Source organism: Sorex fumeus, unplaced genomic scaffold, assembly GCF_029834395.1.
Source record: "Sorex fumeus unplaced genomic scaffold, SorFum_2.1 ptg000051l, whole genome shotgun sequence".
NCBI classification, from domain to species: domain Eukaryota; kingdom Metazoa; phylum Chordata; class Mammalia; order Eulipotyphla; family Soricidae; genus Sorex; species Sorex fumeus.
Genome location: NW_026606108.1, coordinates 39,355,153 through 39,367,918, shown reverse-complemented (window position 1 = coordinate 39,367,918; position 12,766 = coordinate 39,355,153). Strand labels below are relative to the sequence as shown.

At 33.5% G+C, this 12,766-nt stretch overlaps 1 protein-coding gene across 1 annotated transcript; it reads right to left on the bottom strand.

The window, feature by feature from the left end:
• Positions 1-265: 265 nt before the first annotated feature.
• IGIP (IgA inducing protein) lies at positions 266-1,879 on the bottom strand. The gene is made up of 3 exons (XM_056124777.1): positions 1,838-1,879; positions 1,606-1,672; positions 266-653 (listed from the first exon to the last, which is right to left on the bottom strand). The coding sequence occupies exons 1-3, from the start codon at positions 1,877-1,879 to the stop codon at positions 442-444; spliced, it is 321 nt and encodes a 106-aa protein (XP_055980752.1). The 3' UTR covers positions 266-441.
• Between the last annotated feature and the right edge of the window lie 10,887 nt (positions 1,880-12,766).

Sequence of the window (12,766 nt, the reverse complement as noted above, 5' to 3'; positions counted from 1 at the left end):
ATCCACTCAAGAAAGAAGATAAAGAGGCCATTCACATAAAATCTTTAAAAACCAAAAACAAATTTGTTTAGATGTAAAATAGAAAATAGAGCTCTCCAGACTGTACGCATACTTAATGCTTACAGCCAATTAATGATCAGGCAAGAAAACCTGCTACTGAGTCCCAAAAATGGTTTCCATCTATCAACCCCCTGAACAAAACAAAAACTCAGGAGAAATCAAACTCCCACTCCCACTCCAAAGGCACTGAAACAAAAGACTGATCTGTTTATATAGTCACATGAAAAATAAACATCTTTATTTTTTTGCCTACTTTATTTCATTTTTTCAAATAAAATTTAAATCTGTACAAAGTATACTGTTACAGTATATATTTTATAAGAATCAATGCCTAAAAGAATCACAATACTTCAATAAGCAGTACAGCAGACCTCGCTAGTTTCAGCTTTGATATTGAACAAACTCAAGCCGGCTGATGCACAACACATTTGCTTGGTTTCCACATGGTGAATTCCCAGCACTGAGATGGGAGAACATGACAGCAAGTATGGTTATATTACAGCCCGACACACTGCGCTTCTTCATGTGATAATAACTGCACGTATTTAATACAGAATGCTCAAATTTACTTTTTAAATTGCATTTGCTTACTTCTTAGTTGGCAAAATTCAACATTCTTAATGGGGTCCCCAAACAGTGCAAATTAATGATATTCTACTATATAATTGGCACATTTCCAATAACGATTAACTTGTAAACTCAAAGAATATCACAATTTTGTCCTAATTTTAGCTAATATACACCTGGTCCATTTAACCAAAGTTATTTTGGAAAGATATTAAAGAACAATTCTATTTCTGAAATGATATTATTTTGACCATTCTTTAGAGAAGATAAATTTTTTAATTGCCATTAAAACGTTTTGCTATAAAAATTTTACAAATTTGATTAGAAATTTCAAGATGATTCACAGCAGACAAATACAAACTGCTTGTATTCCAACAATACCTACTCTTAGACTGTCAAACAGAGCACAACCATGTCAGCTGTGTTAACTAAAATTCTGAATAGTGTACTAAATTTATAAGTGGTGCTGGGTCTAGCAAGTGTAAATACACAGTATATTTTAATTAAAAGAATTGTCTTCTTTATACTTTATTTGTTTTCCCATAAGGAAACATTAATGTTTACATTCTTTAATAAAGTTAATCTTACATCAGAATATAACTTAATACTGTCAGCAACAGGGACCACACACAGTAAATAAGAAGCACATTTAAAATAAGTCTGAATTCACATAGATTAACATTTGTTGGTTAATAAAATATCGACAGTATTACAATCTTACAATATTTACAGTAAGAAAAATCTAGAGTAATATATACCTTTCACAGCAGGATTCCTTTTTAAAAATTTCTTCCAGTTTGGGATTGTGTATACACAAAAAGCTCAAATAAAACAACTCTGCAATATAATTTTAAAATAATGGCTACTGGGGGAAATTCTATCACAACCATTGAAAATAATGGTGACTTTTCACGGAGTCTGTGGCATCTGAGAACCCAGTTAATTAACCAAAGTCTTGCTCAAACCAGCCTCAGTTACCCAGATTAAAGCGGCAGAACTCCGGCCTTCCCTGACTGCTGAAAACCCAACAGATTTTCTCAACATGCTATAAGAAAAGAGGGAAATAGGTTTCAGCTCACACCTCATGGCTGGAAGCCTCCGGCCAGTGCACATTCCCCAAATTATGCTAAAAGAGGGTCAATTCCACCCCCCCAAACCATCACAAGAGTTTACCCTCCTACTCTAGAGCAGTTTACACCAAGATTCTTACGCTCAACTCTTGTGCATTAGTTAAGGCATGAACTTGACCCATGTAATACACACCAGCATCTTAGAGATTTGGGACCTGGGCAAAGAAACGGACTAGTGCAATTTGCACTGAGATCAACAAGAAAAATGGGAAGTGATGCACATTTCCAGTTAGAATGGCAAGAAGAAGACCCACATCCCTAAACTGGAATCTGGCCTGGGTATCAGAGTTAGCACCCCCTCTCTGAATACCACAAGCAATTAGGATGTATCCTCTGGGCCTCCTCCAAGAGAGAGCATCTACAGCAAGTAATACCATGTGGGACATAATTCAGTGATAATCCCAAGAAAGCAGACACAATTCTTGAATCTGGGGCTGTTCACAGCACCTGAGGTCACTCATCTGAGCTGTGACCTGTCCCACCTTTGCTTACTTTAAGAGATCTGATGGGCACAGAGCACTCAGGGATACGGCTGCTGGCTACTTTGGACTCTAGATCTCACAGGTAATCAACAGTTATCTGGGATTGAATTAGCAAACTGTACCATAGCTCCTTAAACAGACACTGTCAGGTTTGAAATCATGTCAAGCATGAATCTTCACTGTCAGGTCAAAAAAATCAAAGTGGGAATCTTCCCACAACAGTCAAGGTTATTGTCAAAACCTTAGAGGAGTTGGACAGTTTTTCATTTTGCAAGTGATTATTTCAGTCAAGCTGTATTGGCAAACCAGAATGATCTAGTTAGTTAACTTTTTAAAAAAATTCTTATTCTTATGTGTTAACCCAAAACCATTGTATTTGGGCTAAATACACTGACAGAGAAAATTCAAACAACAAAAGTTTTCAGCAAACTTCTGTGGCATTTTCTTTTTTGGAAGTCTTTGCAAGATCTAAAGGTATTTCTACCCAACAAAGTCTGTTTAAGTGTTTAGTGTTATTTCCTTTTTGGTCCTATACAGAATGCTATGACTTCTATATAGGTCTAAATGCTGCTCCATGTAGATTCCTTCTGTATATCTAAAAATATATACTTTTCAGTAGTTCAATACATGGTTAATCTTCCCACAGAGGAAGATTTTTGTAATCACATGTTGCAAAGTAGAAAAACATCTCCTTTCTAAGAAAGGAAATATACTTTCCTATTGTACACTTTTGAATAAGCCCAAAGGCATGCACCAAAAATCATTATTAAAACTAAATCATGCACTAAAACGGTGTCGAGTTAGACTTAAAGTGCTGCTTCTCAGTTTTCAATTTGGAGAAGACATTTTGTCAATTGTTGACTCAAAAATCTCCCCCCGCCCGACCCACCCTATCCATGGCATCAAGAGAGAAAAGTAAAAAGTATGCATAAATCTTTAAACGATTCTTTACATGGGAGAAAGAAAAGATATAGAAATTATCCTATTTATAAACTGGATTCCCAGTTTTAAATAAATTCAATATTTACTGGTAAAAACTGTCAAAGCTAATACATCCAAACAAATGTTACTAGTAAATAATGTTCTACATAGAGAATAATTTACTTTGGTTTTATGCACCTTTTCAAAAATACTGGTGTCCCATATGTCACCAAACTGATGTGTTCCAGCAAAGTTATAAGGCAAATCATTTTTTTCCCCTAGTGGCATCTTATTTTCCAATAGACAAAACTAAAATCTTTTGGTGAGAAAGGGGTTAAGATAATAGCTAACCCCTTGGCATCCTGAGCATTGTGGTTTATCAAACTCTACCCTGCTAGAAGCTGTCAGGCACCCTGACCCCTGCCTTGAGCCATGTCAAGAGATGGCTCCCATGTCTGGAGATGCCGACTCCTTAGAAATAGCTCTCAGAACTTTTGCTTCTTTTTCCTTCCATCTGGATGTTTTAATGTCTAACAAAGCTGGTTGCAATGTCATATTTTGCTAGTAGGGGCCACCATCTAACAAAAATTCCAATCTGGAATGTCTTAAGCCAATATTTCCTAATTTTACCAATTGTCAAGTATTTTTCTATAGAATTTATTTAGAGCAGAGATCCTTGGTTTAGAAGATGTGTGATGCCCCTGAGGTTATATGCAAAATTACCTGTGTATGTGCATTTTAGTATTTTTTTTTAATGAGGAAAGGGTCCATCACTTTTATCAGATTATCAAAGGTAACTGTGACTTCAAAAAGGGGTCACAGGAATTATAAGGATACCCGTATTCATTTTATACAAGATTGAGGAATAGGGGCAGAAAACTAAAAATGGCCTCAACAGAAAAGGGCCAAATTGCTGATCTTTTCCCTTTATTCACATTTGGGAAATAAGTGCTTCAAGCTGGGAAAAATAATTAAGCTGATTAAACTCTATTAAAAATAATCAGTCATTTCTAATTTTTAAAACTTTCCATATATGGTAAATTTAGTCTCTAAGAAGAGGTTTGGAGGCTGAATTTTTCTCTTTCCTAAAGGACATTCATAGATATATATAATGCTGATCATTATCCACATGTAAAGAACTAGCAACATAAAACTTTAGACAACACCAATGATGTGAGCCTCTTATTTACAATTTTGAGTAAAGGATTATCCAGAGTCAAATATGTTTGTCAATATTCGTTCCCCAAAATTGGTCCATATTTATACAACCTCTGGCACAATTAGATTAGATAAACCTAAAATCTGAACAACAGAAGTTTAACTTTCTACACAAATTAAAAACAAAACCACAAGTTGCACAACACAAGCATTCATACTACGTCACAGAGGATTTTCTCATTTCAAATACATCGCTGAATTTTCAACAAAATTTGCAAACAGAAGATCCAGAACAACTAGCAAAACATGCTGAGAAGAGCATGTCAAGAATTAAACACCAATCCCTGCACCCCCATCCAGAAACACACTCAAGCATTCCAAAAATAAACCAGATCTGAAAAGAGGCCTCTAACTTCTTGGTTTTAAGTATGAAATGCCTAAATGCTATGGGAAAGTTAATATAAAATGAAATAGACGTATAAAATATAATTTTAGCCAAAACATACTTCTGTTGTATTGACAAAACTGTCACTTTTTTTTGCAATCCTGAACACTGTGTTGCAACAATCTAAGACAAAAAAATAAGGTTCACAGATACAATTTTTGTTCTCTTAATCTTTCTATAGCACATTTTTAAAGTTATAAGAATGCCTCTATTTAAAATAGTCTCTTACCCCTGTCTACCCTCCCCCCTCAAAAAGCGAGTCACCCTGGAATTCCAAAAAGGAATATTCACTTAATAAAATAATTTCAATACCAGTTATTCACAGAGACCACAAGGAAACTTTACAACTACTATGGAACACTACATGAAAGAGGGAGCTGCCACTTGCCACCCAGTTTTTTAAGCCAATAACCAGCAAGACTCAAATCTCCTTGACTCAGTGAATACAAATCAACATTCCAAAACCGGCCACCGTAGACTGGAAATTGGATCTCAGAGACATAATTTCATATACATATATATAGATATACATATATAACTTTTTCCTATCCTAAGCTTTCACTTGTCTACTCAAATACTATAATAAAGCTCACATTTACAAAGGATTTTCTTGGCAAATAAAAGGCCCATATTAAAAATTTTATCAAAACAAATTTTTATTCTATATAATAGATTATACTAAGAAATATTTTTCTTGGACTTATAAAGCATAGTTAATTGCATATAAGTTTTGCTTTGGGTGGGATATTGAAAAAAATTCTGTAAGAAATTAGAAAAGACTAGAAACAAAAGTGAAAGTGACTAGCCTTAGCTTTCAAAAAATCAAGTGCAAAGAGAAATAGTGCAAATAATGAAAACTGGAATTTTTATAGGCAACTTTACACTTTACATAGTCTTTCCTGCATTTGCACTTTTACATATTGACAACTTTTACAAACCCTAACTGTATGCAGCATGGAAATGGGCTATCATTTTTCTCCATTGACTAGACTCAAAGAGCCTTCCAAAGACTTGTCTCACAATCATTAAACCACTGGTTCTTAACACAGGTTTGGGAATTCACTTATTTTAAAAAAATTCATAAGGGTTTTGCACTGACATAAGTTATAGTATGTAATAATATTTTAATTAAAAATCTGACAATAAAATGTGAAAATCTTATGAGGTGCCAACTCTATAAAATAAGTCATAATAAAAATAATTTTGCTATTGTTAATGAACTTGACATTTGTTTAAAAAAATGGTTATCTTCCAATTATAAAATCAGAGCCTCTTTTTAAGTTTCCTTTAAAGAGATTCAATCACTAATGTACAGATCTGGATAAAATTAAACTTGAAAGCAATCTATCAAAATTGAGAATACAATAAGCTAGTATACAATAAACTAGAAAAGTTGATCCAAATATACTTGAATTTTAAAAACAAATATAGAAATTCCTTATATTAATTTTAAATATTCATAGGATGAGAAAAGAAATCTAAGTTTTCCCTACTAAGGATATAAGAACTTTCAAGATGTGCTAACGTTATGTTATGTTATGTTATGTTATGTTATTAATGTCTGCCACAAGGGATTGCTTGAGACTTCCACAATTTTAAAGTTAGAGAAAGTGGGAAAACAGAAACCTAACAGTTTGGAGGGTCTATTGTATAACCTCAGAAGCATGGTGTTATTGGGCACTAGAAAAAGAGTAGTCAGAAAAAGAATCTGACAATTACATCATAAAACATAAATTTCTCTCATAAGTCCACATGCTAAATACATTGCTAAGATTGCAAATGTAGAACAGAAGATAACTAAAACTGCAATTTAATATTCTGACCTGATTATTATTCTCCCTAAGAAATTTACATGGGCCACCAAAGACTCAAGCTTTAGTAATACGAGCAGTATCAAATGCTCTAACTTAAGCCTACTTTAAAAAGTAAAGATAAATTATGTTTTAATATGAGCCCAGGAGAATAGTCTATATGACTATTAATAGTTTTAAATAATTGATAAATTTTGATATTTTCTTATCTTCTTCCCCACAAAATAGTAACTACCCAGAAATAACTTTTCTTGACCAAGTAAGTTGCCATTTCACAATTTTGATACTTAATTTGTCCCAGAAATGCAAACATCCTACACCAGAAAATAACTCGCATCATAACATCAAATTACCAATCAATAGCTTTTTCATAACCAAAGAATTATGACTCAGGTTTTTTTTTCTTTCTAGTTTTATCTACTTATTTCGTTGTCCCAAGCAAGTAACTCTCATTTAAAATTTCTCTTAGAAACTTCTACCTCCAATTACAATCTGTCCCACATTACCTCCAAACCATTCCATATATACCTTTCATACTCCCATTCACAGACACATTAAACAGCTCTCCCCTTTCTGAAGTCAGATTTCCAAACCAGTAAATCTCATGCCTCAGTAACATACCTAAAACATACATATTAAATCTTACTCTCTTCAATTCACAACACAATAAACAAAAAATCAGTTTCTATGCCCTTCAAACTGCCAACTTAAGATCACTAGAAAAAGAGCAGTCAGAAAACAAACCTGCCCAATTACATCATAAAACATAACTCTTTCTGGCTCATCAGTTGGCTATGTTCTAAGGCAAGAGTCAGCAATTTCTTTACTTCTCTCTTAGGGGGCTAAGCTTGAGTGGCACTAACAGGCCTCTGGCAAGAACAAAGAAAAAAAGGAGAGAAAGGAAAAGGAGGGTGGGAAAAATAAAATGCCATATATATGGGAGGGAATCAGGTCAAATGCCACCAAATAACCAGCATTAGAAATTGTCAATCCATTCAGAGAGAATGGGAGTTTTTTACTCAGTCCTAATATACATCTAATAATTTAGGATGGCCATCAATGAGCAAATCAAGATGACTACGTAAGTCACCTGTCCTAGAAATCTGACTGCCACTTTACAATAAAGACTTTTTTCAGGAAAGAAAAAGGCCTTTTCTCAAACCTTCCTAGGATCCATCTGTATTGATTCAGTTTAAACCAAAGCACATGCTAACAAGAGTATTTCCATGTTTTTCAAAATCTATAAGGTCTTGGTCCTTGAACTTGGAGGCCTCTTGAATCATAGAGTGGACCCTAAATCAAGAAAATAAAATTCTTTAAATACTTTCACAAAATGCTACAAAAATGTAAGAAACTTACTAATAACCATCAAAATGAAGTAAATATTCACAAGAACACAAACATCTTGCAGTTCCAAGATGAGAAACTATTACTGGTCTGTAGGAAGTAACTTTTATATAGAGGATCACAACCATGTTTCTACCACAGAACAAGACACTTTTTTTCACAAAAGCAAAGCACATCAGGTTTGAAAAAAGATGTCAAACAAAATATGGGGACAAAATTAAAATGAGTGGCTATGAAATAATTTTTAAGAAAAATACTTTCAACAAATAACTTGATTCCATATTCAACTTTTTAAACCACATAAATTGCCATCAATACTTAATAGTAAGTTTTGCAGCTGAATGGTAACAAATTATTGGCTTGAAATTAATACTATCTTTTATTATCTTTCACCTTGGTTGTTCTTATATCATGGAATTCTACCTGACTCATATTAATGCTAGTTTAGATGATTTTCACTTAACCTGCAATGAAGTTCTTGTTCAAATGGCCTAAACATCAAATTTAGGTTTTGTTTTAAGATTAAATACTTCCTCAAATATTAGTATTTGATTTTTCTAAAAATGTAACAAATTCTCTATAGTAATTAGCACTATTAGGGGGAAACAACTTTATAGCAGTGATCATCTTAACTTTACAATGTATTTGATTATGTATGGCCTAAAGTTGACTTACAGTAAAAAAAATTATAAAGTATGCGTTAAAAATGATAAACTTTAATAGTAACCTTGCACAAACAACTTCAGTGAGTTAATTTTTTCTATTTCAGATTCATAGGGGAAATAAAATATTAAACTTTGGTAAACTATAAATGTTATACTCAGAGTTATCACCATTGTTCTGAACCCAAGTTGCTAACACTTCCTGTCTTAGCGTCCTTTTCCACAGAATGCAGAATGAGATCACTCTAATACTTAAAAGACGGAAAATGGGGGAAAAAGTCACTAGATTTGGTATCTCACTTTTTACGGTGGGTAGAGAGAATGTTAGATGTAAGTTTGGATGTAAAATAAAATAAATTATGATCTGTGAAAGCCACCAGAGTCGACAATTTCAGAAATCCTTGCTATAGAGTCATCTAGAAATGTGTTTTCATGTGTGTTACATAAAAAATGATTTGGAATACTGAAGAGATGAAACAGGTGTCTAAAATAAAACAATCATGACCATGATGTGATCACCATGGCTGACAGATAACCCAAAATCTTATAAAAGAAAAGTTACTTTAGAAAGTTTCAACAGTGCCAAATGCAATATATATATAAAGTACAGAAACAAAAATGAATTATAGAATCCTCACAAAGAAAATAAGTTACAAAAGAAGTACCAAGTTCTAAATGAAGAAAAAAATTAACATGTATATGACATACACATACCAAATCTTAACTGACTTAGAGACAATATGAAGTGCTTGGGGCATGGTACCCACCCAGATTCTCATTTTCAATGGACTTTTCTTTCCCCTTCCACCCAAATTTAGTTCAGTTTTCCTGCAGAAAAATAAGACTCCTATATTAATAAGAAATGAAAACAGTGAGTACAACTGTTATAGATCCATTGACTTTTATTACAAATGTACTTGATCACTTGGCTTTAAAAAGTTTAAAATCAATACCCTATTTTCTGTATGCCAGTACAAAGCAAACTGTTTTACAAATTAAATACCTAATTTTTGACAAAAATATTAAAATTTGATGAAAAACAATTATAAAAATCCTTAATCTCGCTCTTCAAAAAGGAGGCAGTCTTCCCAGTACTATTTTACAATATTAATAATATTCACCATTTTTAGAATAGGTAGCTAAATTATATTTTCCCGTTAGCATACAAAACTCTTAGACTAAAAGATTTTATTTGTATATGCTCCAGTTAAGTTTGTGAATGCCATCTGATTGCAATATAATCAACTATCTTTAATTGAATCCTAATTTACACTTATTTAATAATTTGCATAGTTTAAAAGGGAGAAAGGTTATTCTACAACTAATTATCATAGTCTATTACAGTGCTATTTTTCAAGGCAATAAGTATTTGCTCCCAAATCTGTCTTCTTTAAGCAGGGGTTATAATTACTAGCAGCTTTCTTCATCACCTGAAAAACGAAACTGGAATAGTTATCCATCTCTAGATGTAAAGATCTTAAAAACACATTGATATTATGTCCTACTTTGAGTTAAATTTCAACCGCTGCATGGGACAACTAGAAAATAAGACTTTCAAGATTGTGGATTTTTTTTTTTTTTAAATCCTTGTTGGTTTTGGTTTCTACTCTCCATGGCTTTTGAGAAGCTGGAAAAGTTAGTCTTTCCTGACTCGTATTGTCTTCCCCCCCCCCCCCCCTCATTTGGCAAATATTCATCCATCTACCTCCAATCTGTATCTAGTGGAGGAAAAGCCGAGATGGCTTTTCTTATGAACTTCCTTTGTTATCAAAGGCATGTATAATGATTTCTACAGTTCTGGTTAGTTAACTTTAGCTCCCTCTGTGGCTGGATGACTGTTGCTTCTAACATCAGCATGATAAATAGGAGGCACAAATAAAAAATAGCTTTAAAAAAGATTTGGTGATTTAAAAGGAAAAAAACAAAAAAACAAAACACCAAACAGACACATGTATATGAGCATTTCAAATCTGGTGGCTGATCTCTGGATTAAATTACTTGACAGTGTCTCTCATTTTAAAGAAGGTCAATATTGCAATGCATTTCAAGTTTTCTTTTATACTTAGGCAAATAATATAGTTTAAGCTCTTGGACCTTAATTGTAAGACAAAGCAGATCATTAAAAATAAGGCATACTTGTCAGGAATTAAGTTTTGTTTGCTTGCTTTTGGCACATTTGATCATACTGTCTTTATGAATAACACATATGGTCAAATATACCATTTCCTTTTTTGTTTTAGCACAAACAGGGCATATCAACTAGGAAATTAAACACAAGGGAAAACTCCAACATAAAACACTGAAATATAGAACCTTGGTAAAGTACCGAGCACCTGGGGGATAAGGGAGATGAGGGAAGGATGGGAAAAGGATGAAACAGGAAGAGGGTGGAAGGGAAGGTTGGGTGTTTGGGGAGGTAAAGTGAGATGCAGAAATGAGCATCTTTACAGTCACTTAGTCTTTTCTATGATCACCTCTTAAAAAGTCTTAAAAGATCTGCATGTGGATTTCTTTTAAATCCACTGGCCATAAATCAGACACTGGTTTCAAAATCTTAGTAAGATTGTGTTTAACTGTTAATAGTGTAAAGACAATTGCACAATACATGTGCTTCTAAATCCGGTAGGATTCCAAAGCAGAATCTGGTCTATAGGTAAGAAAGGCTTCATTTTAGGTAACTGACCCTAAAGAAAACCTTGTGAAAGAATTCGCATCTCAAAGAAAGGACACTTTGCCTAAGTTTACTGTGTTTTTGATGACTTGCACTACTTATTGCTGGCTACTATGAAATACTGATCTAGGAGTACTCCAACAACCTGTAGTACAAGGCTTAACTTTAAAAAGCTATAGTAAACAAGAGACAAAATCAAAGCAATTCTCTTTCCTAACTAGTAACAACACAATGCAGTCTTTTCCATATCACAGTTAAAGTACAGTGAACAAAACAGCTCAACAAACCTTAAGACAAAAAAGTGCAGGTTATTAATGTTTACATGCAGTTGATAAGCATTCCAAATGTCACATTATGCACTGTTAGAGCTCAACTTTACTATATGGAAATAAGAAAAATGCACCTTGGGGGAAAGGGAAAGCAATTTAATAATTTCCAGTGATTTTGTAAGTAAAGAAACTCCTAACTATTGTACGGTCACCTCATATTTAACATTGTATGAATATTTAAAAGCAAACAATTTAATGGGAAAATGCACAGTACAATGGAAATAGCTTGTTATTCAACACATACAGTAGATCTCAAAAACAAAGACAACATACTCAACCAGGGAGCTTAAAATATCAAATCAAAACCCAAAGGACCAGCAGAAAAGAGAGAGAAAAAAATAAAAACCTTCAAAAAGACAACTGTTCCACCTGCCTAGGCCAATGCTTTACAATGTCAGAAGCACCTATACCTTCCAGCTCCTACAGGTGGTGTCTTCTACATACAGCAGTTAGATCAATATGGCTAAATTTGCCAAAAAACAATCCTATCCCCAGAACTCTATCAGACAAGATATCCCCCCTTGCAACATTTTTTTAACCAAAATACTTTCTACAGAATTCCAACCCAAAATGTACTGTTTAAGGCATCTTTTTTTATAACATTTTCTCTTCACCCAAAGATGATAGTCATGCAGCAGTTTAATGATAAAAATATATTAATATTTTACTATACAGCAGCAAGAAGTTAGTTGTCAATTAAAAGCACACGAACATCTTTAAATGAAAACCTGTCAAAGACTATTGTTACAAAAAATTTCGGTCTGGAGGACACCAGCTTGGTAAAGTGCTCTCCTAAGCTTTGCATTTTCATACCCTACAACCTTGAATATGAGTTATAGAACATACTTTTGATAGGCTTGTACACTTGGGGAACACAAATACACTTAGCATATAATGTAGCCAGTAATAACTAGCACCACAGCTACATGGAAATCCTTTACATACACCAACTTGGCTTTCACTTTTTAAAAGAAACTCAGAATCCATGGCTCAGTAGGATAACTATAATTGTGTTGCTGTTTTTTTTTTTTTAAACAGGTCTACATAAGTTAATAGCACTGGCAAAAAAAAAAAAATCAAAAGATAGCTCAGACCTCTTACAAGTTTAGGAGACAGTGCTAGTGACCACAAAGACTCACTACCTGATGTCCAAGTACAGGTTCACTGGAAATTGCTGCACGTT

What these genes read in the sequence shown, in the direction of transcription:
- IGIP (XM_056124777.1), bottom strand. Translation starts at nt 1,879, where the DNA reads ATGGGTCAAGTTCATGCCTTAACTAATGCACAAGAGTTGAGC. An exon ending in CTAATGCACAAGAGTTGAGC is followed by an intron (nt 1,673 to 1,837) that starts GTAAGAATCTTG and finishes CTTTTCTTATAG; the next exon opens with CATGTTGAGAAAATCTGTTG. An exon ending in GTTCTGCCGCTTTAATCTGG is followed by an intron (nt 654 to 1,605) that starts GTAACTGAGGCT and finishes TTGCCAACTAAG; the next exon opens with AAGTAAGCAAATGCAATTTA.